The sequence below is a fragment of the Candoia aspera genome, chromosome 2, assembly GCF_035149785.1.
Source record: "Candoia aspera isolate rCanAsp1 chromosome 2, rCanAsp1.hap2, whole genome shotgun sequence".
Classification (NCBI taxonomy): Eukaryota; Metazoa; Chordata; class Lepidosauria; order Squamata; family Boidae; genus Candoia; species Candoia aspera.
Genome location: NC_086154.1, coordinates 233,471,140 through 233,497,320, shown reverse-complemented (window position 1 = coordinate 233,497,320; position 26,181 = coordinate 233,471,140). Strand labels below are relative to the sequence as shown.

General features: G+C 39.1%; 1 protein-coding gene across 3 annotated transcripts; it reads right to left on the bottom strand.

Moving 5' to 3' along the window:
• Positions 1-875: 875 nt before the first annotated feature.
• Positions 876-25,856, bottom strand: HMGCR (3-hydroxy-3-methylglutaryl-CoA reductase). 3 transcript variants are annotated; one of them, XM_063295526.1, is made up of 20 exons: positions 25,739-25,856; positions 22,751-22,943; positions 22,234-22,345; positions 21,335-21,422; positions 20,616-20,700; positions 18,112-18,217; positions 15,815-15,921; positions 14,109-14,225; positions 13,679-13,830; positions 11,628-11,872; positions 11,336-11,502; positions 10,820-11,014; positions 10,000-10,158; positions 9,543-9,700; positions 9,327-9,432; positions 5,623-5,793; positions 4,321-4,461; positions 4,069-4,227; positions 2,898-3,052; positions 876-2,786 (listed from the first exon to the last, which is right to left on the bottom strand). In XM_063295526.1, the coding sequence occupies exons 2-20, from the start codon at positions 22,913-22,915 to the stop codon at positions 2,732-2,734; spliced, it is 2,643 nt and encodes an 880-aa protein (XP_063151596.1). In that variant the 5' UTR covers positions 22,916-22,943; positions 25,739-25,856; the 3' UTR covers positions 876-2,731. The 3 variants fall into 3 exon arrangements, with proteins under 3 accessions (XP_063151596.1, XP_063151595.1, XP_063151597.1); XM_063295525.1 differs by lacking the exon at positions 25,739-25,856 and adding an exon at positions 25,464-25,600; XM_063295527.1 differs by lacking the exon at positions 25,739-25,856 and adding an exon at positions 24,472-24,568.
• Between the last annotated feature and the right edge of the window lie 325 nt (positions 25,857-26,181).

Genomic DNA, 26,181 nt, shown 5'->3' with positions numbered 1-26,181 from the left:
TATTTAATGTAAGACATAAAAAAACCCAGTATTTTAATTAAAATCCTAGAGATTGGCTTGTTCTTTTGCATGTATTCCCTTCCTCTCCCATTTTTGCACTTGTAAGCAAGATGTCCTTATGGTTTAGATGATTTCATCGAATCGTTTAGGGGGAATGTCAGAATGAAACCCATATAAAGATCTTGATTAGTTTCCTCCTCTAGTTAATTCAACTTCCTTGAAGGAAGTGATAACCAAACCAAATAGGTAGGTAACTGATGTTTTGGGAACAGCCTGTGAAGAGTCTGAGAAACTGAGCAGGAGCTATTAAATGATTATACAGAGGAAATAAGGAAGTGATCTGCCCACTAAATTTGCAGCTTGATTACACGTAACTTGGTGTTCGGCTTGAAAACATGAAAGCAGCCTGCTTTTCCCACTTGCTAACGCCCCTACAGTACAGATTCTGGTACGTCTATTGCCTCCACAGTAATTCAGATCTACCACGTTCCTCAAGTCTATTCCATGGAATTGGGGTGACTTGGGCCAAGATACAGCTGCATCTTTTGGCTCCAGTGGAACATCATTTAGTTCTCTTGTGCTCTATACAAATATACAATGCAGCAGCAGTCTTAAGAATTGGATTAAGTAATTTCTTAATATAAAACAAAGAGTAGAACAACACGAACAGGAGAACAATTCAAGTACACAGGCACTGCTGGATACACACGTCATACTTGTCCCCATTTTCTCACTTTGCACAATATTGAATTATAACTTAACGGGGTTTGGTTCACACAACACATTATGCTACATTACAGTTGGTTTGTGGTTTATAACCTGGGAAAGCTGCTGCAGCTGATCAGTATACATTAAAAAACAAATCAAATTGAAGCTGCTTTTGCACTGTTTTACTGAAACTGAAAAAAAGTGTACCAAATATACACAATTTTAGAATAGTACAAAATGTTTTCTTTTAGAAGGACAAAGTATCAGTTACATTCACCAAAACTGACACTGAATAAACCATTTATTGCTAGTCCAGTAATAAAACAGTAAGTTCAAAGTTTGCATAAATAAGAAAAAAGTAACCTGGACAATACTGTAGGAAGATGGACATTCATGATGCTATTTACAAGTAGCCACAGCACATACCAAGTAAGTAATAGGTGTTGACTTGCATTAGAATTATGATCCTAATACAAATTAGACGTTATACAGTAAACTCCGAAAGGAGCACAGTTTATATCGAGCTTGCACAAAATAAGAAGTTTTAGAATTGAACCCCTCAGTTACTTGTTCAAGGTAGTCTGGAGGAATGAGTCATTGCATCCAGCAACAGCTGAGGAATGCATCTGTATCCTGGCTCTTCCTCTTCCAGGTGGTTCTCCTTCGCAGCGCTGTGATACGTTCCATTGATTCACAGCTACCTTCACTGCATTTGCTGCATTAACTTGTCTTCCATCATTTCATAAACTGTAGAGTTAGTAGTTCTTAACAAATAAACCAAAAATGTGGAACTTGCCCAAAAATAAATTATAGTTTCATCAGGAAATATTTAAATAAAAATATCGGTAATGAAAAGTGTAATTAACAATTTTCATTTCACAACACACCTTTTTCTGCAAGAAGGTCAAACCAAAAATGGTGACTGAGAACTAGCGTCAACATGTTTTACCTGCTTGCTAAAATAATCATTTCCATTAAACAATCCTAATTAAAAGTTACCAAGGGTGCAATTCACTGGGATGTTCTCCTACTAAAAAGAGCCACTGAAATTAACCAATAATTATAATGATCAAGCACTGTCAGTGCTCTTGACCAACTACCATTTAGTTCTACATGGGATGCCCAGGAGACCATGCCTATTTCTGTCAGCTGATGCAAGACCATCCATCTGACCAGAACACCTGAGATTTTTAACTTGATGATGTTAAATGTAGAAATATGGCCTCTACTAGGTACCCCTGTTTTGCAGCAATGACTGTTTCCTGTAAAAAGCAGGAAAATTAACATTTAAAACTGTGTATACAGAGCAACATAAACTGAAGCATTCCAAAAGTGGCTTTTCAGTGTAATTGTAGCTCAATTAATGTAGCCCAGTGCCCAAATCATACTGTTTAGATCAGACATGGATAATTGCAATCAGTTAAAAAGCCAGAAGCCATTCTTACTCTCTCATTTGTTATCTGACTTTGTGGAAAGATGGGCTTGGCTATTTTCTGGGCCTGAAGTAATGGTACCTTGTTCCACTCTGATGGCTGCTGCAGGTTTATACGCACAACATACCAAGTTAGCCTGAAAACCATGATCACAATGAACATTAAAAAGCAACCGAACAGCCTGGTCTAAAAAACAACAAAAATGTTATGGAACTTGTATTTCCTCTTAGAATGCCAGTGACAATATTATGACTCCAAAAAATAAGTCTGACATGCTCAGAAAGCTTGCGTAGACCATCAGGAGCCCACTCTGTAAAATGCATGACTCAGAACAAACTAGAGCCCATATAAAAAAATAAAACCCATCTGCAGTATTTTCCATAGATAAGCATCCATTTATGGCAGACAAAGGAAAAAAAGGAATCAGGAAATTGGATGCAAACTACATACTCAATGATTCTCGTAAGATTCTTTCCAACAATTCACTGTATTGAGTATTTATCTTCCTTCAGAAGTTCACAGATCTGTCATTTCTTTTCATTTTTCAATGTGCTGCAGTTGCTTCAGCTGCTTCAAGCTTCTGTCAGTATTCAAACAGCTTTCTTGGTACATGTTCCTTGAAGATCTTGCAAATTTATTTTTGACCTTTCAAAAGACAAGGTACACTAATTCAAAACTGCAAAGTTTTTACATTATGTTTTTTGGGGGGTGATGGGTTAAGATAAGACCATGAGATTATGGCTCTTTCCTTCTTACCTATTGTGGATCATGTGGCTTTTAACCAAATGCCCTGCAGCTAAGGCAGCTGTTAGAGATAGTTCTCCTGCCATTACTGTAGCACATACAATTTTAGCAAGTTGACGGGCATTTTCTCCAGGGTTATCTGCACTTGCTCCCTGCACCCCCAGCATCTGTATTAAAAAAAAATAACAATAACCAAGTTGGAATATGTTTTATTTAAAAACAGTCCCTGAAACTAGTAACTAGTTAACTAGTAACAAGCTCAAGGTCTTTCAAGAAGTAAGTACAAGTAGTCCTCGAGTTACGAGGGCAATTGGGACCGGAATTTCCATCACCAAGCGATGCGGCCATAAAGTGTGATGTCACATGACCACATTGTTTAGTGATGGCAACACCTGCTGTCCCCACTGCCGTAGTTAAGCGAGGATCATGGGTAGTTAAGCGGGCACCTCCTCGCAACTTCCTGCCAGCTTCCAACAACCAAAGTCCCAGGAAGTTGCAAGTCCCAGGCAGCTCACAAGCAGGCTGGCAGGCAGGTAAGTGGCTGCTGCCAGGTGGTGTGTGAGGGTGTGCGAGTGGTGGGGGAGGCACGGTGTGAATGTGGCAGGGCTTGGGGTGGCTGCTGCCGGGTGGGAGAGGGTGGGAAAGTGGCCAGAGAGGGTGTGCAGGTGGGGGAGACCTACCTGAGCAACTTGCGATCTTCCCTGCCAGCTTCCCTATTGACTTTGCTTGTGGGTAGCTGGCAGGGAAGGTCGCAAATGGCAATCACATGGTTGCAGGATGCTGCAACCACTGTAAATGCAAGCTGGTTGCCAAGCTCCCAGATCTCTATCACATGACCTTGGGGGTGCTGGGAACTTAGAAGACAGTTGTAACCACCACTTGTTCAGCACTGTTGCAACTTCGAACAGTTGCTGAATGAGTGGTCATTAACCAAAGGCTACCTGTACTACATATGGATCAGTGTTAGGCAGAGTAAAGCTACAAGGAATAACACTGAAATACTCTGTCAGGGCCAATTTATCTTCATGGTCATTTTGATTACTGGTCCTATCAATCACGGGACACAGCCTTCAACTGATTTCCACAGAAGTGAAAGATCTATCAGCCAAAAATGATTCCCCTCCCAAAATAGAAATTTGTAGTCCAAACCACATAAATTTCAGATACCCTCAAGTTTTCATACCTGCAAACAAGCTTGCTGGGGTAACAGGTTGGTTCCTCCACCCACAGTACCAATTTCTATTGACGGCATTGTGCAACTGATATAAAGATCTTTACTGGTAGGCCCAGTAGATTCCATCAGTGTAATACAGTTTGAGCTGCTGATATTCTGGGCTGCATCCTGAAATCAGTACAAAAAAATGAGCATTTATATAAGCATTCATAGGTTTTCGGATATGTAATTTATCACTCACTGTTAAGTAAAGGGATATACCTGTCCACATGCTATGTACATGGCAGTGACAATGTTAGCTGCATGAGCATTATAGCCACCTATGCTGCCAGCCATGGCAGAGCCAACCAAATTCTTGTTTACGTTGACTTCAATCATAGCTTCTGTGGTTGTCTTCAACACCTAGAAGAAATCCACCAAAACTCTGGTCAAGAAGGAGTCTATGTTTAGAAATAAAACCCTTTTTGATGCAGTTGTTAGTAGAAAATAAGGTACACTTGGGGACCCAGGCAATATCAACCACTGTATTGTTCTGGACTACCTCCATGGAACTGTAGTGGGAGGCAACATTTTATAGTGGTTCTCCTCCTTCCTGAGGTGATTATCCAGTTGGTGGTGGTGGAAGGAGAGGCCTTCTGAGAGACTTCTGCAGTATTTTGTGGTGTCCCTCATGACTTCCTTTTTAATTTTTTAGTATGCTGAATTGCATCTCAGACCTGGGCCAAACAGGTAATGTGGTAGAAGTGCTGTCAAGGTCCAGATGGGGTGAGAAGACTCAGACCAAATCCTTCCAACACAGAATGACTCTGAGTTTGTGGATGAAACAGTTCTAGGGAAACAGTCTTTGCTTCTGAGTGCACTCTCCCATTCAGATGTGGTTCACAATTTGGGGACCCTCCTGGACTCACAGCTCCTGCTCTATCAGCAGGTGGTTTCCAGTTGCAATTCAGAGTGCTGGATGTCATCTTTAAGGCTTTATATGGCTCCAGACCAGATTATGTGAGGGACCACTTTCTCTTGTATTAATCTGCCTGTCTAGTAACTTCAAACAGGGCCAACTCCCTCCAGGTTCTGTCTACATGAGATTGCAGAAGTAGGCATTTTTTATTGCTCCTCTCATATTTTGGAATTTCCTCCCCAAGGAGATCTAGTCTGTTCCTTCCTTTCTGGATTTCAGACCAGCATTTAAGATCTGGTTGTTCCATTTAGTGCAGGAGGACAGCATGTTCTGAAAGAAGGGTGGAATCTGGCTGGGGCATGATTTTGTGTGTGTGTGTGTATAGAAACTGACAATTTGCTTATATTATGGATAGGCTCATTTATTGTTTTTGAAAGGGGTGCTTTTTATTTTATGGAGAACTTCATTGTTAGTTGCCCAGAATCTTCAGAAATGGGCAGCATACAAATAAAGTATGTATGTATGTATGTATGTATGTATGTATGTATAAATAACTTTGGAACTTTAGAAAGGCAAGTATAGGATGAACTGAAAAGTGAATTCAGAATAATAATTTCATTAAAATGTTTCACTAAAACAATGTGACTCAAATAGCAGATACTCACTTCTTTAACAACTTTTTCTGGAATAACTGCTTCACAGACCACAGATTTCCCTCTCCCCTCTATCCAGTTTATGGCAGCTGGTTTTTTATCTGTACAGTAGTTACCACTGACAGCTACAACGTGGAGGTCAGGAAATTCTTCTTGCAGCCTTGCAAGTGCCTTCTCAGTACCCTGTATTCAAGGATTCATAGAACAACAACAACAACAAGAGAGAGAGAGAGAGAGAGAAGAAAAAAAAAATACATTAGAGCATCACCTACTGAGAATACTGGCTGATTTCTTCATGAAGAAACTGATGAAAGATAAACAATGGGAACTGAAATTTCACGTACTTCACATAACCTGCCATTGTGTAACACTGAAGGACAAGGAAGCAACATTTTCATTGCTGTTAGTGAAGGGTTAGAAGTGGAGTTGTGTGGGAGCCAGCCATCAACTGGCTTAGCAGTGGCTGCTGATGACCAAGGCTCTTGGGTAAGATTTGTCTGGCAATGGGTAGAATCCACTGTGAGCACTGCTGGCAGCAAGGGGTTGATTAAAGTGAGTTTTATGCGGAAGGCTCCCTGCTCTTTGGGTGAGAAGCAAAACATTAGAGGAAAGGCATAGCCCAATCCCATCCTGAACGGAGTGTACAGGGAAGCCTGTGAGAGCTAAAGGCTGAAGGTGGTGGCTACTTGATACAGGTGATCAGGGATGATTTGAATGGGCATTGGTTTGAGATCCAGGAGGTATTTGGTTGGTTGGCAAAAGAGCAGTAGCTGAATGGCCCATACCAACTCTTAATTTTATAGTATGTGGGAAAAATGAGCAAGAGGGTTGTACTAGTATTTAAGGCTTGGCAAATGGGGAACGGTCATTTAAGCAGTGTATGAGGGTGGGAGGCAGATTATGACAGCATCTAGCAGATGCTGTTTCTGATGCCATCAAATGTGGTATCTTCTTAAACCATCAAAAGAGGGCTGGGAGTTAGGGCACTGTATTAAAAGTGGTTCCATTCCTTCCTGATTGAACATCCCCATTTGATAGTGGTAGGAGATGGGAGGGCAAACCCATGGCCTCTTGGGGCTCTTCCCCATTAGTAACATCTATAAGAGGTTGTCCATTAGTTTAGGATGAAATATCAATACGTTGATGACACCCAGCTGTACAACACTGTCCAGAACTAACAGGAGATGCTATGGAGATCCTTACCCAAGGTCTGTAAGTGTTATGAGTATGGATGGTGAGCAGGAGGGGGGCCCTATCCAGGGGGGAAAACACATGCGTAGTTTAGAGGCTTTGAACTGTCATTCAAAGAAACCCAGAACAGACTTGCCTTGAGTTTAGGGGTTTATCTGTCTGGGTTTTCCCACACTCCTTCAGTTTGGTAGAATTTTCTGTCTACTATAGCAGTTTAATAAACACTAGAGACATTCTCCTCATCTCAGCGTGCTCTTAGCTTAAGCCAGGACAGTAAGGGTCTGAATGGAATGTAGGATGCCTTTGCCCAGCTGTGGCTGGTGTGATGGTTGTGGCCCTTTTTGGAGTTAGAGGCTCTGGCAATAGTCGTCCATGCCCACATTAACTCAGGATTGGATTGCTGCAGCATGCTTTACTTGGGATTATCCTTGAAAAGTACTTGAAAACTGCAATTGGCTCAGAATGAAGCAATCTGCAGAGTGATTGCTATGAGCCAGTTCAGCAGTGTAATACCAATACTGCAGACACCACATTGGCTTCTAATAGGTTTCCAAGTACAATTCAAGATTATTTAGTTTTAATTTTAACATACAAAGTCCTAAAAGGGTGTGGACCCATGATACCTATTGGGCTGTCTCATTCAAGCCAATTCTGGCTGGCATCTTCATTCTGGCTGGCATGCTATGGATATCCTCATTCTGGGAGGAGAAGGGTGTGGTGGCCAAGAAGCGCTTCTCCACTGCTTCTGCAATTCTCTGAACATGTTCTGTATCAAACTCCGATAGCTCCTCACTTCGTGGGTTTGGCTGATGCATTACACTAAGAAATGCTGTGGTTGGGGTCTTTTAGTCACAATCTAAAAAGCTGGTAAAAGGTAACTGTTTTACCAACCCTTTAGATAATAATATCTGCATTTTGCTTGCTTGTCACATGTTTTGCACTGTGTGGTTTTAATCTTCTTTGATTTCTTTTATGAATGCTACTAAGAGCTTTGATGTTTGATATTCTGTTCTGACTTAGAACCAATAGAAATGAACAAATTTCTACTTCAAGAAGCAGTGTGCAAAATACTCTAAAATGCTCTTACTTATTTACTTATTTATTCAATCAATAAATCAAATTTGCCACCACCCATCTCCTCCCACCAGAGGGACATATACTTGCATAAGCAAAATTCCATTAGTGAATATAAATTTTAAGGAGATGTTTTTTTTCTAAATATTGGCTTCAATCCAAAGTTCAGTCTCCTGCAGGAAGATCATATTCATACTTCATGGGTGGACTGTCAACAGTTGCCTGCTCCACCTTTCTGCTAGCAGGATCCCTCCACCCAATAGCCTTCTATGGAAGGAAGGAGCCCTTGCATCACGTAAACACAACTGCTATTATCTGTTTACTGATGTTACATAGGTGGTCCTTGTTAACATGCACTTGTTCAGTGACCATTTGAAGTTACAATTACAAGTCTTCATAGCTGCAACTGTTGCAGCGTCCTGCGGTCATGTGATTGCAATCTGGATGCTTGGCAACCGGCTTGCAATTATGATGCCAAAACGTCCTGCAGTCACGTGATCACCATTTGTGACCTTCACTGCCAGCTTCTGACAAAGTCAATGGGGAAACCAGCAGGAGGTTGCAAATGGTGATCACATGATCATGGGACACTGTGACCACACAGGATTTGCCTAACAATGGCAACTGGGACTGCCCTAACTGCCGTCATAAGTCATCATGGTCTGTGACAGTGTGCCTTAGGACCTAGTGACAGAGTTCCTGGTCCGAATGAGCATTGGTAAGCAAGGACTACCTGTACAGGTGGACCTCATTATCAAAGGTTCATATTTGCATTCACATGTCCATGGTTAATACATACCTGTACATGTTACCCACAGCAATCGATTTTCTATATCTGTGATTTTTGGCACAGTTCACCATGTTGTACATGTGCAGAAGTATGGAATCTGGCATACTTCCCCCAGTATTCCCTGGGTCACATTCCGCCCCCTCCCCAGCATTCCCAAGGTCACATTCATGCTTGAATGCTGGAATGTTACCCAAATAACAAGGTAAATAACAATAAATGAATCCAGTCACTGAATTTGATAGGGAAGCAGAAAACCAGACTTGTGCAAACTAGGTAACCCACAGAATAGATGTTGTAAGAATAGTTTTGTAAAAATTAAAAGTTTTATAAAAAGCCATGTAATAAAATACATTTCACATTATTTTAAATGCTCTGTCTGGGCTCCTTTGGATTTGGATTTGTCTGTTATTTTGGAGGGATACCCAATCAGGAATGTTGTCTGCTGTGTCCAGAATCTGTTAAATGGGAGTCTGTTACATTGAGATTTCATTGTAGTATTTTGTTGCTAGAATAACACACAGAAGGAGACAGGGAAAGAGAATTCTAAGTATTTATCTTTTTTCTTTTCTGTCAGGTTACTTGTACAAGAAGGATTTGAACAAATTACAATTTTCTCAATGTGGAATATACTTAAATGCATTTATTAAAATCTAGAACTCACCTTTGAAATCATGTTCATACCCATTGCATCGCCAGTTTTAGACTGGAAGCGAATATAAAGGTTGCGGCCAGCCAAACCAATGTGAAGCCGTTGCAAACGAGCAAATCTATAGCGAAAATATTAATATATGTTGTCTCAGTTTTTTTGGATGCAGAAATTCCTGATTTTCATATAAAATGCAAACTTTCCCTCTTCTAAATTATATAAAATGCTAACCTGCTAGTGCTATCAAATGCATCTTTGATTATCTTAAATCCTTCTGGTGTTTCAAGCCAAGTCTTTACTTCTGCAGACTGGCACGCTGTAGGCAGTCTTACTACAGGTCCTCGCGTCATTCCATCTGCTAGAATACGGCTACTAGCACCTCCGCCAAGCTGAGAAGTAAAAATGACAACAGGATGAGGGACTAGCAGATGCATATACCCAAGAACAAAAACGTTTTTTAAAGTTACCTGTGGTTACATTGTGCTGTGCTATTAGACTTTGTCGCACAAAACAAGATTTCCTTTCCTCTCCACTTCCCATGGCCACCCAAGTCCGCAATTTACTTTCTCCCAAACCCTTTGGACACGTTCTGTGTGGAGGTGCCCATGGACAAGAACACCTGGATTCAACCCACTGTAACTGCGCTAGACAGAACTTAATCAGCCCTGCTTGTATCACCTCTACTTACACATATTGCTCTGCATCCCCGGTTTGTGCTTGCCACTAGGCATCCTTCAGTTGTTGCCATTGGAACTCGAAACTCTTTCTTGTCCAAAAGGAGTGGGCCAACCACACCCACAGGAATTGGCATGTATCCAATCACATTTTCACAGCAGGCACCCATTACCTTTAAAAGGTCAACATGTAAGAACTAAATATTAGTAACTTGGTTTGCTGATTTAGGAAATATTAAATATATGACATGTATAGGTGTTTGGGATTTAGAATAATTAGTGCATACTAAATAAATAAATAAATAAATTCATTCATTCATTCATTCATTCACCTGTTCAACCCCATGTGCCATTTTTGTAAATGAATCTACTTAAGACAAAGTAAGCATTTGGCATTTTTATATCTCAAAAACTGACAGGCATCGTGCAACTCTGAGATGTAGATAATGAATACAGTAGAATTCAGCAAAATCTTCTTTAAAGAATATGTTCCTATGTCAAATTTGCTTAAATCTCAAAGCATGGACTAGTTATACATTGAGACAAAGAAGTGAAATACACTACCACTGCATCTTGAAGGAAACACTAAAAAGAGAAGCATTCATCTTGCTTGTGAGGACTACTGAAGCAACAATAAACTTGAGGTGATATTATCATTGCTAGCAAAACACAGAATGCTCAGTGTTAACTATCTTTTTTCCCCTTCAACAGCAAACCCTCATCTGTTACTGACAATCAAACCCAGTGGAACTCCAGATGAAAAAGTTTAAAATACTGTATATCTTATCCATATTTCAACTTATATAAAATATATTTGCCTATCCTTCTACTCACCAAAGAATAATTGTAATTCTTGTAAGGAAGATACTGTAGGGATGAAGGCTCAGGAAGCTTCTGAGATAGCATCTGTCTACGAATGGATACACCACGTTCCTGAGTTTCCATCAAAGTCTCCAGTTTGTACGCAGGAATACGTTTTGCATTGACTAAACTAATGACTTCTGAATCAGAGAGGAATTTTGCACCCATCTGAGGAAAGCAAAACATTTGGCTATGTAATTTTCACAATTCTGCCTCTTTGCCTGAGGCAACTCACATGATAAAACCAACGTTACGATTAAACAAATACAGGGAAGAGAGAAGGTGTGGTAATTGAAAGTTATGTCAAAATGAACGAATATCGTTAATAAAAAATATCCTCTCGGGGCAAAAGTATTTTTATTACATTTATACATCTTGATACAAAAAAACTCAAGAGGTTGCCAATAAATAAACCAACATCTAAAAGCCTATTCTTTGCACCAATATATTAATATACTATGTATCTCCTTCTGATTTTTTTTTTTTTACCTTGCCATTCTGAAGTATACAAAGACATTCTTCAACAGACCGCATCTCTTCAGGCAATTCTATTCCAGACTCTTTTCTATTATTGATCAAGGATGCTTCAGCAGAACTACCAACCACAAATTTGGCCTTCGCAGGTGATTCTGATAGGAGAGGCTTTACAGTCTCACCTGTATAAAAGTCAACATCGAAATCTGAGGAACTTACCAAAGGCCTTATGTTTCAGGCTTCAGTATGAACTTTTTTTACCAAAAAAAAAAAAAAAAAGCAAGCAAAGGTATCAGTAAAAGATTACCTTTTCCATCTTTGGCAACTTGAGTATCATCCAACTTTCTTAAATTGGGATTATTTTTTAAAGGTATAGACTGTTTTCTGCAGCAGTTTTCAGGAACTTTTTTCTGAATCATTATTGGGGATATTATTGGATTCTTCAATGAAAGTGTGGATTCCATCTCTGTTTGCTCAAAGAAGATGTATTTGACAGCAAGCAGAAGAGCTAAGCCAAGTGTAATCGTTTGTTCAATGTCCATACTGGCCATTCTAGAAAGGATGAAAGAAAACATATTTAAATGTCTGTCTATTCCCTTTTCTCCTCTCTCCTCTGCAACTACTTCCTCCTATCACATATTAGTTGGTGGAATTCCTACAGAAACTACTGAATGACAATTATTGTAATTTGATGACTTTTGTGCCTGGAACTGCCTTAAGACATCTCCCCTCCTTTAAAGTAAAATCTCCGTCAAGTTCACCTCCTAGTGATTTCATGAACACGTCTACACAGTGTTCTTGATGACAATATAGAAAGACCTTCTGAGTTGGAATCTGGTGCATCGGTTCTTGCAAAGCATCATGTATATAAATGGAACTACAGGTAGACCTCTCTTAAGGACTGCCCTGTTTAACAACCATTCGAAGTTACGATGGCACTGGAAAAGTAACTTTATGACCAGTCCTCGCATTTACGACCACTGCAGCGTCCCCATGGTCATGGATTCAACATTCAGGCGCTTTGCAACTGGCTTCTAACAAGCAGTCAGTGGAGAGGCCAGCAGTAAAATTGCAAATTGCAGTCATGTGATGTCTCGCTTAAAGACCCACAGTGACTAACCTAACAACAAAATGGGAAGTGACATCGTAAGTCCGTTGCTGTCACATGTTTCATTTAGCGACTGTCGCTTACCAAAGGAATTTCTGGTCCCAATTGTGGTTGCTAAGTGAGGACTACCTGTACAATTAGTAATTTTCTTCCCAAAAGATTTCTACCATTATTGAGTACAAACTCAAAATTACTTAGTTTGGATTAATTAAATCTTAACTATTCCAAGCATGTACTCTTTCTCCTAATTGTATACGTATTAGTGGACAATGGCAATTTTGGTAAATTAAGAGATCGTGCAAGATCAGCTAATACCCAAATTACAGGACCCATCAGCAGAAGGAAGATTCATACTCAGGTTTATACTTCAGTTAGTTATTTCTGTTGTGTCATAGAGGACATAATGCAGTTAATATTCAGATTCAGTCAGTACCACTGACATGGGAAGGAACCGTATCTACCAATGGGATTCTGGAATAGTTATAAGACCATGTGGAATATTACCATGCTATTGCCACAGTGAATAAGTGAGCCATCTAGCCAGTATATACAGTACATAAATAGAATAAATATAAATCAAAAAGTATTCCATATTCCTGATGTATATTTATTGGCTCTTGAGACACTTGAAGGGACTTTTCCCTAAAATCCTGCCTTGCCAGAATACGTTATCTCCTCAACGACTCCTCTTCTCCATAGAAAAACAATAGTTCTCCATGGACAAAGGAATTTCCCTATGGCCTGGAGTAGGAGGAGGTGAATAGCTCCATAGGCTGAAGGAAGAGCTTTGCAGATCAGTCAGCTTTCAACCCTGATTTCAGTCATATGGCCAATTAGAACTGAGGATAATTATTCACACTGGCCTGGGAAAGATGTAATGCCCTATTATTTTCATCACATTTAAGATACTGGTAGTAGATCAAAGATTCAGGTCCCTTCCCACAGAACACATTCTGTCAGACCTTCCACAGTGAATCTTATCCATGGTGAAGGAGATGCCAGTGTTAATCACAAAGACACTAAAATAAATCATATACAAAACACTCAAGGATAATTGTTAAGCAGTTTTGTATATGCCATTTTATTACTCAATTCAGCTTTACAAAGGAGAGAGTGAAATTTCATCCATTTAAGACATAAGCTATGTTGGTTATCTGGTCATTTGTATAGTACAATTTAGTTAACTGGAAATAATCTAAACTAATGACAGATGCAACTGAACGATGATAAGAATAATGTGATTAACATACCTGGAAAGATAGAATTGCCACAAAGAAACATTAGGCTCAATTCTCTTTGGAGCATTTTCATCCAGTCCCATAGATATTTCTGTTGTGCTGTTCTGAGCAGAGGGTTCTGATATCCAGCGACTGTGAGCATGAACAAGAACCAAACCTAGAGACTTAATTTTAAAAATGAGTGGTTAAACTAGTCAGGTCATCTAGGAGTATGACTCAATTAATGATCAATACTTAATCATTAAATGCATCACTAAAATGACTGCACAATATTTTTTTATTGGGTAGATTATTGTCCTATAAAAGCTGTACTTATTAAAAGGTACTTACGTACTTTTTGTTGTTTTTGCCTTGGTAAGTATCGTCAAAATTCAACTTCTTGAAAGGATTAAAATATTTAATTGATCTTGCAATTAGAGAGTATAAGAAAGCAAACACTAACCATAATCATTTTGACCCTCTGTGTTACAGGATTTGGTTTATTTTCTTCTTCTTCCAGAACACGTGCAAAGTGACTAAGCTGCCATATTGGGTGGCCTTCACGACTCTCCCGTGAAAGCTGCAGGAAGAAAAGGCCATTTAGCACATTTATGACTTTTCCTCCATAAGAATCAGGTTTCATAGCATCATTTTAATAGTTTAATGACATTATATTGAATATCAGTTTAAATTTTCAAAATATTTTTGTACAGCTGTTTTATGTATTTGAAATACCACAAAAGCGAAGCTATAGAATCATATAAACTCATACAGAAACTGAAATATTATCCTCCTCACATATTCATAGTGAGGAAAAAAAGCAACAGAAGTCATAGGCACCACTGGGTAAAATTAATAACCCATAGTGGCACTGCAACCATTGTGAGCAGAATTAGGTCACCAGGATAAGAATTTCACAATTATGAGCAGCCCATGTTCAATGTAAGAATTTTCAAACATAAAAAACTGGTTCTTGAACTTCCCTTCATCCTCCTTTTTCATTTTCTGTGCCCTGTTTTTTTTTAGATTGTGTCTCTGAAGGCATTGACTTTTTCTTTTTTACTACTCTGTCGGATGATCAGAGTTTATATCTATAGTTTGCATTTTGAGTATTAGATACTTAAAATAAATAAACTTAACTATTAAAAGCAAGCAAGCCCAAGCAGAATTAAATTCCTAAGTTGAAAAATATATGTTCTTTGTTTCAGTTTTGCCCTGAAGCATTGAGGCTATTTTCTCAGTGTAAACTATGTCACAAATATAAGTAAGTCTAACAACTGCAATATAAAATTATAATAATAAAACTAAATTTACAAATGCTCATAGATATTACTTTAATAATTGTTCATCATCAAGATATAATGACAATAAGGCAGGAGGTATGCAAATGTTTCAAATTCACTGCATTTTGTATACCTCTACAGTTTTTTTTTTATCCATTCAATTGTGTCCGATTCTTGGAGATTGCCAGGACAAGTCCCTGCAGTTTTCTCGGCAAGTGGTTTGCCACTGCCTGCTTTCTAGGGCTAAGAGAGAGTGACTGGCCCAAGGTCACCCAGCTGGCTCCGTGCCCAAGGCGGGACTAGACTTAATCACTACACCAAACCGGTTCTCTCACCTCTACAATTAGTATAACTAATAGACGCCAGAGTTGCAAAGCCTCTAATAGGCAAAGCAAAGCCTCACATTTATTTACCTATTAAAGTAGGTAAAGATCCAAGAGTTCTGACAGGCATGATTTTGCAGAATATGACTTTTTTGTGATTATAGAAAAGTAAAATATCTGCTTAATTCAAAAGGAAGATTCATGCATCTAATGGAATTACATATTACAGAATCATTTTTAGAGATGTCCTTATTTTTTTCCTTTTTCTTTCTCTCCCCCCCTCTCTGTATTACTAATGAATATGTCCACATGAGAGTAGTTTCTGATCATTTCTAGAGCAATTGTTTTCATTTATGAGAGCCATCTTTTCATGAATTAATAATGGGTTTTCTTATTGTCATATTAAATGTATACTACATTATCTTTGAGAATCTCAATAGGTTTGTATTATCCTAGATGTCCAGTCCATTTCAAATTGCAGTTTTTTATTTGTCTTGAACCACAGTAATTTAGAGATGTTCAAAAGATTATATACCACTACCACTGTTGATGTACTCTCTCACCTCTAATACCAGGGACACACATGCCGGAAAGAAGGTCATGAAGACAAAGTAGTTGGCAAGGACGGACATACAGCCAAAACAACACATGATTTCAAGCTGTCTCACTCCTGTTAGAGAGACCACCATCAAATAATTAAAATCAGAGTGATGTTACCATAAAAAAAGTCATCTGGAAATCTGTACCAATATAAACATGCTAATACAACTTGATATACAATGTAATCCTATAATTTAAAAAAAAACAGAAACAAGTGGGATGTAATCTTGCCATTATTCATTTACTGACTGGAAACAGTTAAAATAGTTTGCTACTTAATAAGCTGATTTTAGACTTTGTAAAAAAAATCCAATTTGCCCTAAAGTGTTTTTATAATCAGCCTTATAGTGTTAAATTAAACAAAGAATAGCTCAGCTTCACTGTCTTCTAAGCAGCTAACAGTTACTGAACATGAATAGTCACATATTTATTTGGTGCTCCATTAGTTTAGGGAACAAAAAATACATCACTTAGAAGATACAGAGAAGGCCATTACAGAAAATGCTCTGTCATCTGTATACACCAGCTTAACAGCTATTATGAACAGAGTTAAAAACAGGGCCTCAGAACTAATTACAAGATAAGAGTCTTCTGCTTATGGAACTGGGTTCTCCACATCTCCCACCAATCCCCAATACTATCAAAGCAGGTTCAAAGTTGGGGAACCTCAGAAACAGAGTTCTATGCAATTCACAGAGTGACAAAGGTAGAAAACAGCCCTCCTGATCACATAATGAACCTCAGAATCCAAGAAAAGATGTTGCATCTCATAAGCTCAGACTTGCAAATGATGACTTGACTAACAATTAACATAAGCCTTGTTATGTAGGTACAATTTAAACAAGGCTCTCAAAACATATTAAAATTAATGCATTATACAAGAAAGTAAAAGATTTTCTACTGTTGAATGAATAATACTTCCGACACATCCACTAATTAAACTCTGGCTCATTCAGTATTACTATGCATACTTCAGTAAATAACCGTATTACAAAATAGGTAATAGACCAGTTTTTTTGTTGTTTATTCGTTTAGTCGCTTCCGACTCTTCGTGACTTCATGGACCAGCCCACGCCAGAGCTTCCTGTCGGTCGTCCACGGTTATTTATTTATTTATATTTCAATTTTCTGTCATCGCCCATCTCCCCCAAAGGGGGACTCTGGGCACTTTACAACACAATAAACAAATTAAAACCATAAAACATAGATCGCAATACAAAATATCATTATAAATAGATAAATATATGACCCTTGTAGCAAAAAGCTCTCATTCAATGGAAAGGGCACTACGGCACCAACCACCCCTAGGAAGACCTATTGCCCTTCCCATCCCAAGCAAGGCAGCAGAACCAGGTTTTTAAATTCTTCTGGAAGTCTGGGAGCGAAGGCACCCGCCTCACCTCTGGGGGCAAGATATTCCAAAGGGTGGGCACCGCTGCAGAGGAGGCTCACCTCCTGGACCCCGCTAGATGAAATTCCTTTGTTGATGGGGTCCGTAGCATGCCCTCTCTGCTTGACCGGGTGGGACAGATCGATGTTATGGGGATGAGACGGTCCCTCAGGTACCCTGGCCCCATGCCATCTAGGGCTTTAAAGCCGATAATCAACACCTTGAATTGGACCCGGAAGCAAACTGGCACCCAGTGCAACTCACGCAGGAGTGGTGTCACATGTGCCGATCTTGGGGCACCAATAACCTGTGCGGCCGCATTCTGGACCAGTTGAAGCTTCCAGATACTCTTCAAGGGTAGCCCCATGTAGAGCGCATTGCAATAGTCTATATGGGAGATGACCAGGGCACGAGTGACTGTTCAGACTGTTATGCTTTTATTTATCTGTAACACCTTGATATACACAGAGAATGCAAGGAAGTTACGTTAAATAGTTCTTAAAATCTTAATTGCTTTCCTTATGATTGTGTGAACTATTACAGAAAGCTAGGAATTTGTGTAATAAGGGCAAAATACTGAGAGAAAAGAAATGTATGTCACCTATATGGCAAGAGAACAGAAAAAAGTTAACTTCCTTATTCTCTATATAAGACAGAAATAGAATTTTGATACTCTTTTTCTGGAAAAAAAAAGAGAGAGATCTTATAGAACCCAAAGAGGAACCCCCACCCCACAAACTATGGCTTGATTTATTGAACTGAACATAATGTCTCCAGTGGAAGAAAAATACAACTGAATACAGATTTACAGCGTGAATAACTTTAAACTTAAACATTAAAATATTGCATTCCTAAAAATTCTCAGCTTACCAGACATTGTGCCAACACCAATAACAAGACATTCAACTAGGGCATCAAGTGTAAATGTGGGGCCCAGGATTGCCATTCCACGTGAAATATTCTCTCTCACTTCATCCTACATAGAATACATTAAAAATGAGAGTCAGTTAACATGCAAACTGGAAAAATGTTTATTTACTTCCAACTGATAACAAATAATAAAAGAGCAGACCATGCAGAATAACTGTTTTTATAGAAACGTTCTTTCCATTATCCTATAATCTTTATATATAATGCAATTATAGGGTTTCAATAATTAGGATAGCCCTGTAGATACTAAAACAATGTGAGACCATGAGCAAGTAGTCTTTCCAAATTTAAAATACAGTGTTACTAAACTGGATAATAAATCCAATTGTATCCAAAACTTGCTTACAACAAGAGATACTGTAACTATTCACACTTCACCTTAGTGCTCTTCCAGAAGGCCAGAAGAGTGGGAGGCCAACCTCACTTCAGGGGGCAAGATGTTCCACAGGGCAGGGGTAATGGCAGAAAAGGCTATCCCCCTAGACCCTGCAAGTCGAAATTTTTTAGCAGACAGGATCCATAACATGCCCTTCCTGCCAGATCGGGTGGGATGGGTCGATGTAATTGGGACAGTTCCTTAGGTGACCTGGGCCCATGCCATGAAGGACTTTAAAGGTTATAACCAACACCTTGAATTGGACCCAGAAGCACACTAGCATCTAATGCAGCTCATGCAGGAGAGGTGTTACATGCACATCCCTAGAGGCACCCATAACTCCCTGTGCAGCCACATTCTGCACCAGCTGCAGTTTCCGGATATTTTTCAAGGGTAGCCCCATGTAGAGAGCATTGCAGTAGTCCATATGGGAGATGACCAGGGCGTGAGTGACTGAGAGAAGGGCTTCCTGATCTAGGAAAGGGTGCAACTGGCACACAACATGAAGTTGAGCAAAGGCCTTCCTAGCCACAACTGCCACCTGCTCCTCAAGCAGGAGTCATGAGTCCAGGAGGACCCCCAGATTGTACACACGCCTGTCTGGGGCAGTGCAACCAAATCAAGGACCAAAGATGGTAAATCCTCAGATACTGAGGAGCCCTGCACCCACAGCCACTCCACCTTACCAGGGTTCAGCTGAAGCCTGTTGTTCCCATACAGACCACCACAACCTCCAGGCACCGCGAAAGAACATCCACAGTATCACATAGTTTACCCAGGACAGAGATGTACAATTAGATATCATCAGCATACTGATGATTCCTCATCCTGTGGTGACAGATGATCTCACCCAGCAGGTTCATGTAGATGTTAAAAAGGAGCGGAGAAAGCACTGAGCTCTGAGGCACCTCACAGAGCAGGGCCATGGGTCAGACCTCTCGCTCCCTATCAACACCAATTGGGACTGGTCTCAGAGGAACGTGAACCAGCGCAAAACTTTCACCCACCCCCAATTCCCAGAACTGACCCAAAAGGACGCCACAGTCGATGGTATCGAAGGCCATTGCATTGCATTGCTAACAGATGGCTATCTCTTGTCTTAGGAGGGTGTTCCATAAATGCAGAGCAATTATGATTCTTATGGTTATTTATCCTATGTCAGCTTAAAGATTAGAACTTCCATTATTGATTTCAAAGTATATATGAAAAACTGTGTCCTCAACCACTGTTAATTGTTTCAATTGCCCAGTAATAATGTACTTCAGTTCTTTAAAGAACAATGTGTTAAAGCAGAAACACTGAATTGTCAATTCATTCTAAAACATTACCATTTATTTTTTTCAAATGTCCTCCAGAAATGTTCAGGTGCTGATTTCTGTCCATTATCTTTCACAGTGAAGATTGTTTTAAATAAATTATTCAACTTTTTTCAGTCTTCCCATGCTCTTTTTAATAGCATTATCATACCTCATTACCTCATGACATGACTACCTGTTACTTATTTTTGAGGTTTTTAAATACATATTTTATTTTTTTATGAATTTGCTCTTCAAAATATTAGTCTTTGTTATTTACTTTGGTTATACAAAATTTCTACTATTTTTAGCATTTATAGCATAATGACTATTAGTCTGAGCTATATATAAAGGAGTGGACAGATCAAATCCAGTCTTTGCAAAAAACTAAGTACCTTACTCTCACCATCATAATACAATCTGCAATATGATTATGTTGGTCTACTTATCATGCTGCAATTGTAAAAAATTCAACTCATGAGCAAAACTGGCATTTTTTTTTAGAATACAATAATATACCTTTCTATTTAGAAACCATGCCGAGATAAATCTACATTTTGTTTATAATTTTCCTAAACACCAGGGTAGTATTTCAAATAAGCTTCTTTTATAGCAGTCATAAATCTCTTAAACATTTTGGGGAAAAAATGCTTGAATTAATCTAGCCAGTTATGTAGGTATTTTATTTTTACTTTAATTTTTAAAGCATTCTAAATATTATAGTATAATACATTATAAATATTTTCCTCAATGAAACTGAGAATTTGGCTGACCTGTGAGTTGGAACTGAGCGCAAATTTAGCTAATGCACTAGCTCTGGAAAGATCAATCAGAAGCAAGAAGAATGGCAGAGCTTCACTGAAAGGTATAAAAAGCATATTGTCAATTTACAGTATCATTATATAAACATGTTAAAACTGAAGACACATACATCTTGATAAGTACTTCAGTAAGTTGGATAAATAATTTACTATACTATAAGCTATGCTTCAGATATGTTTTTTACTGGATACAGTTGTTCAACATCTCTTAACTGTATTCAAGGTTCATAAGAAACTGAAGTCACAGGCAATGCCAAGTAGCATAAACCATAGATTAAATAACAACAAAATGAAACTCACGGGCCACCAAAAGAACCCTCCTATATATTTAGAAAAAGGGAAAAATTGCTTTCAGCATTCACTGAAGTGCTAAAGCTGTACATAGTTGGCAGTAGGATTTTGTGGATATAACACTGAACATCTAAAAGGGATGAAACACATTGTCTTGTGGCTCACCCCCTTCAAATTATGATGTTATTTCACAAGTAGGAGACAGTCATATTAGAAGTGGTACACGAGACAATTATGTACAGCTTTACACATACAACTATCCTTTTATGGTATAAAAAGAGACTACTCTGATCCCTTAGCCCACCTCACCCATTCCAAGCTTCAGAATGCTCTTGTTAAACTGACGCAAATTTTCATACATATAATCAATCAATACGTACTTCAAGCCTGTCAATTCTTTATCAAGGAAATGAATCACCACCGTACTGAAGACAAAGCTTGAGAAGATTGTGAACAGACCAGCAATACCTGCAAAAAGATATGTAATCTATGTAATAAGGCATTACACAAACATACGGAGCAGTACTTCTCTAAACACATAAATCCAAATATTCACTCTGAAGCAAGTTTATCCACATTAGATACTACCATGATCCTGTTACATTGTTTTGTTTCAAATTACATACTGCTATGTAAATCATTCTAAGAAACATTTTAATGTACAGGATATTTTATTACTGTACATTTTTCCTCGAATGTACCAAACAGCGATATCAGCCCCCGAAATTTGTCCGTAACATTTTTCCACCATCTGTAGAAGACTAGTTATAGCAGGTCATATAAATGATCATTTCAGTATAATTCAGAGCAGACAGACATCTTTCACAGGATCATTCTCAATTACTTCTACAGTTCTGAGCAATGGAAATGTTAGAATTGCTAGTCTACATGGCAGAATTCAAATGCTTATTTTTTTGTCTCTTCACAAGACCAACAGTTCTTAGAAAGAATGTGTCCCCATTCACCTCAGTTATTTCAGAAACTTTCACTTTAAATAACCTATGTAAAATATATCAACCACAGCTTTAACAAACATCTTCACAGATTGTGTATCTATCCTGAAACAGAATCTATCTCAATCCACAAACATAAAATATGTTGTGAATGCTAGCAACATTAACTTTTTGTTTTACGATAAGTTTAAGATACAAATCTTAAAAACTTTTGCATATGTCATACCCAATTTGATTAGACATATGTATACTCAAACCTGTTTCATACATGACAGGGATTTGTGTGTTTTGTTCTGATAATCATCTTAAAAATAGAAGTATCTTACCCAAAATATATTTTGAACCAAGTTGCCTCAAATTTTGAAATTGGAAGTATATGTAAAGGATTGCAATACACCGTGTGATTGTCAATATTATGATATCACTGCTCAAAACATCCTGCAAAAGGAAAACATTTTGTTTGCTCTCAAAATGAAAAAGAACACTTCATTTCTGAAATCTGTTAAATACTTTATCAGTATTTCACATATATAACAACATTTCAGAAAGATAAACATCCTTATAATTATAATCTTATTAAAGCTGTAACCTATTCATAGGCACACAAATCCAAAAATTAAGTCACATTTCTTTTAGTCAGCTGCTAACATTAAGGTAAAGATTCTCTCAAGTTAAGCTTGATTTCAGTCAACTACATGGACACATCTGGGATGTTTCTTTGACTTCCCAATCTTGCCTACTGTCCTGGGATTTCCCAACTTTAAATTTAATTCAATTTGATTTGTTTCAAATATGACAATTAAAATAACAAAGTATTTTTAAAAAATAACTTTAAGTCTTTACCTCTTCAAATTTAGGGCATTCATAATTCCAGCCACAGATCTTATCATTACCAGTAAACATCTTCATAGACATCATACAGATGGTAAGAGTTACAGTTCCCACAATAACTTCCCATGGGTGAGAGGCCACAAAAAGGCCATGCATTCTGAAGAGTCCTGACAGCATTTTCAAAAGTGTTTGCACAAATCTAGGACTAAATCCAAATAAAAAGCCTTCTTATTAGTTATATCAATTATATGTACAGATAAAAATAGAAATTTAAACTCCACAGAGGTTTGGGTGATAACTAATCAATATTTAAAGCAATAACATAACAGACAGCAAGAACAAAAATGCCTACACCCTAGATTTCATAGTTTAGTTCTTCACAAGCTTTATACAACTTCCAGTTAAATCTAATGGAATCCATTTCTCCCTGACAATTAACTTGGTAGTACACCTGAATCATTAGTAATTGGAACTTGAATCATATTTTATGTTTGATCATTCTAGTATATAGAACTTTTAACCTTTGGAACCATAGAGTCTTCTTTCAAAGAAATATTACCTTGGCCTGCCCTCTTGAATTTGGTATCATACGTCTCACCCTGCCTGGGGCAGTATCTCACAGATACTCTAATATCCCAGATCTTGTCAAGTTAAATTAAACCACAATAATTCAAATGTTGGGCCCTCCTCTGATTTGCTAATTTGCTTTATATCTGCATGACATCTGGGAGACCACCATTCATGCCGACTGCCAGGTAAGACCTGCCAGGAACCTGGATAGTTTTCTACTACAGAACTGTATGAGGCAGCATAGCATGTATACTTTTTATTCATAGCACCAAGCTTCCATGCACAGTATGCACATACAATAAAAATGTATCTGCAACCCACAGGACACCTTAGGAATACATCAACCTTTGATATACTACAGATATAGTACAATGCATGGCCCAACCACATTCAAGTGCTAACAGAATCTGAGCAAAAGATTCTCATTCCTAACGGAAGACAATGTGATTATTACATCTATTGTGAATCTGTGGTGCCAGGGGCTTTTATTCATACCACTGTAATCAACCGAAAAGTACATGAGCCAGGAAGTCTCAGTTGATTATCCTAGGGCCTCTCATATGCTGCAAAAGATACTGTATGTTCTCCCACTAGAGCAAAAAAAAAAAAAGTCTGATATTGCAAATGGGGTTGGTACAAAGTACTGCAGTGAGGGGTGAAGCTTACCAACTTCCTACTTACAGTATTTCTGCCTGTTCTTAAGCCCCCAAATGTGGTTTGAGGGTATTAAACTCAATTTGGGACAGACTGAAAGAGGCAGTACCTAGAAAACTCCTTTCTTAAAGGATTCTTATTGAATGGCTCCATTGTGAATGTTAGAAGAAACAATTAACTTACAAGTAGTTTGGAAAAATGGAGGGGGGATTTAGTTTAGTCTCAAACAAACTCAAGACTGGAACTAAAACTAACCTGTTCTGGGCTATTTATTGAGGTTATAAAATTGGCTTTTCCCATTCCTACAACATACTAATGCTCTTCCCTTAGTGGCCAGTTAAGGGTGTGGTACAATAGAAAACAAAACTAACAAGCATTACTGCTTTCAAAGGCAGAATTACACTGATGTCTGCTGCAGGTCAATTCCAGTAATTTATTGAACAACAACAACAAAAAGACATAAAACTAAATTGCAAATTAGAATTATATTGGATATATTAGCAATTTACCTAATTATACTAGGACGTAATTCTAATGTGAAAATGGTAAAAATATCCTCAAGCCGAGTTCAACTCCTGCTAACTATATGGACACAAATCTTGCCATTTTATTGGAAACAACATGGAAGTAGTTTGCCACTGCCTTCTTTTAGGATTTATTTTATTTCTAGTCTAGCCTATAGCTCTGGTATTCCCTAGTGCCTCCCATCCAAGCAATAAGCAGGCCTTATTTTCCAAGACCAGTGGGCCAATTGATGAAAATGAGAGGTTTACCATGCAGTAATACAGTTCTAAGAAAATCTAGTAACCTTCACAGGTTACAGAACAAGATATTTTAGGTGTTTAAAAAATGGGAGGAAAAAGCCACACAACGTTTGCAAAAAGCAAAAGTCTGAAAGACTTCCACGTGGCCACCTTGCAAGTATTAGTCTATCAGCCACATCCATAAAGCATCTCTGCTATAGAAACAACGTTGGTGCTATGAAACGATCACAGGCCTTTTAACCTGGCATCTAATGACCACTTTTTCCGAACAGCCCAACACTGTTAAACTCATAATTTAGTTGGCATTTCCGGAATGCTTTTTTCTTTTCCTATTTTGACTTGATAAGCTAGTTTCTTCTCAGGCCGAGGACATACAGCTACAGTAAAACAAAGACTAGTTCTTGATGCCCAGCATTAAGAAAACCACTGTTTGATGCCTTGTGAAAAGCTGGTTCATAAAAAGCCAGAACAGGCCGACACGGGCGGAAGGGCCGCAAGGAGGCCATGACGTGCACCTCTCCCAGGGCGGAGATCTGTGGGAGAACCGCGCGGGTCAAGGACACTCCGTTGCTTCGGTCTCTGCCGGCCACCCCAGAACTGATGGCGACACTCAAGGGAGCGCTCTCGGGCCCTGGATACGAGGTACAGGCGCCCAGAGCCGTGAGCGATGGATGGACAACGGGTAACTCCTCGGACCGACTACCCAAGGGACCTCCATTGGCTCCTCCCTACCATACCATAGTTCCGCGGACGCTTCCTCTTCGCTCAACGAAGGCGGCAGCCCAGCTAACTCCAAGCCCCTGAACGTCTTTCTTCAGGCAGCAGAAGAGGGCTGCTCCTCGACCGACCCAGCCTAGAAGGTCCCCTCCAGTCGCACAAGGGACTGGCCGGAGGGCGCCTGATTGGAATTGCTCTCCTAATCCCAAATTATGGTGACCTCGCTCATAACCCAATGCACTACAACAAAGCCAGGCCAAAGATAACACTTCTGAGCCAATGGAACAATCAGTACCTCTCTCTTAGAGGACAGCTGGGATGGTGTGTTGAAGCTGGCAAGGCACTAGCCTCCTCTCCGTCTCGCTTCTTTGCCGCAGACTGAAGCGGCCGCCCTCCCCACTATACAAGGACACCCGGCGCGCGACAGAGCAGAAGCCATCGGCTGATCGGGCAACCAATGGCAAGCGTTCGGCGCGCCCAGCCAGCGATACGTCACCCTCTCTGTCACTGTAGCAACCGGTCGAGGAAGCGGCATAGCGCTCGACCGATCAGGAGGGGGGCACACGCCATCTCGCCACGGGAACAGCGACCAATGAATCACAGACAAAATCCCTTCGGGCCTTCTCATTGGTCCATGATCCATTAGTTTATTTGCATGTTGGTTTCTTCAGGCCAGTTGGCTTTCCGCTGGTCAGCGGGAGACAAGAATGCTCGGAGGATTCTGAATTTCCATTTGTA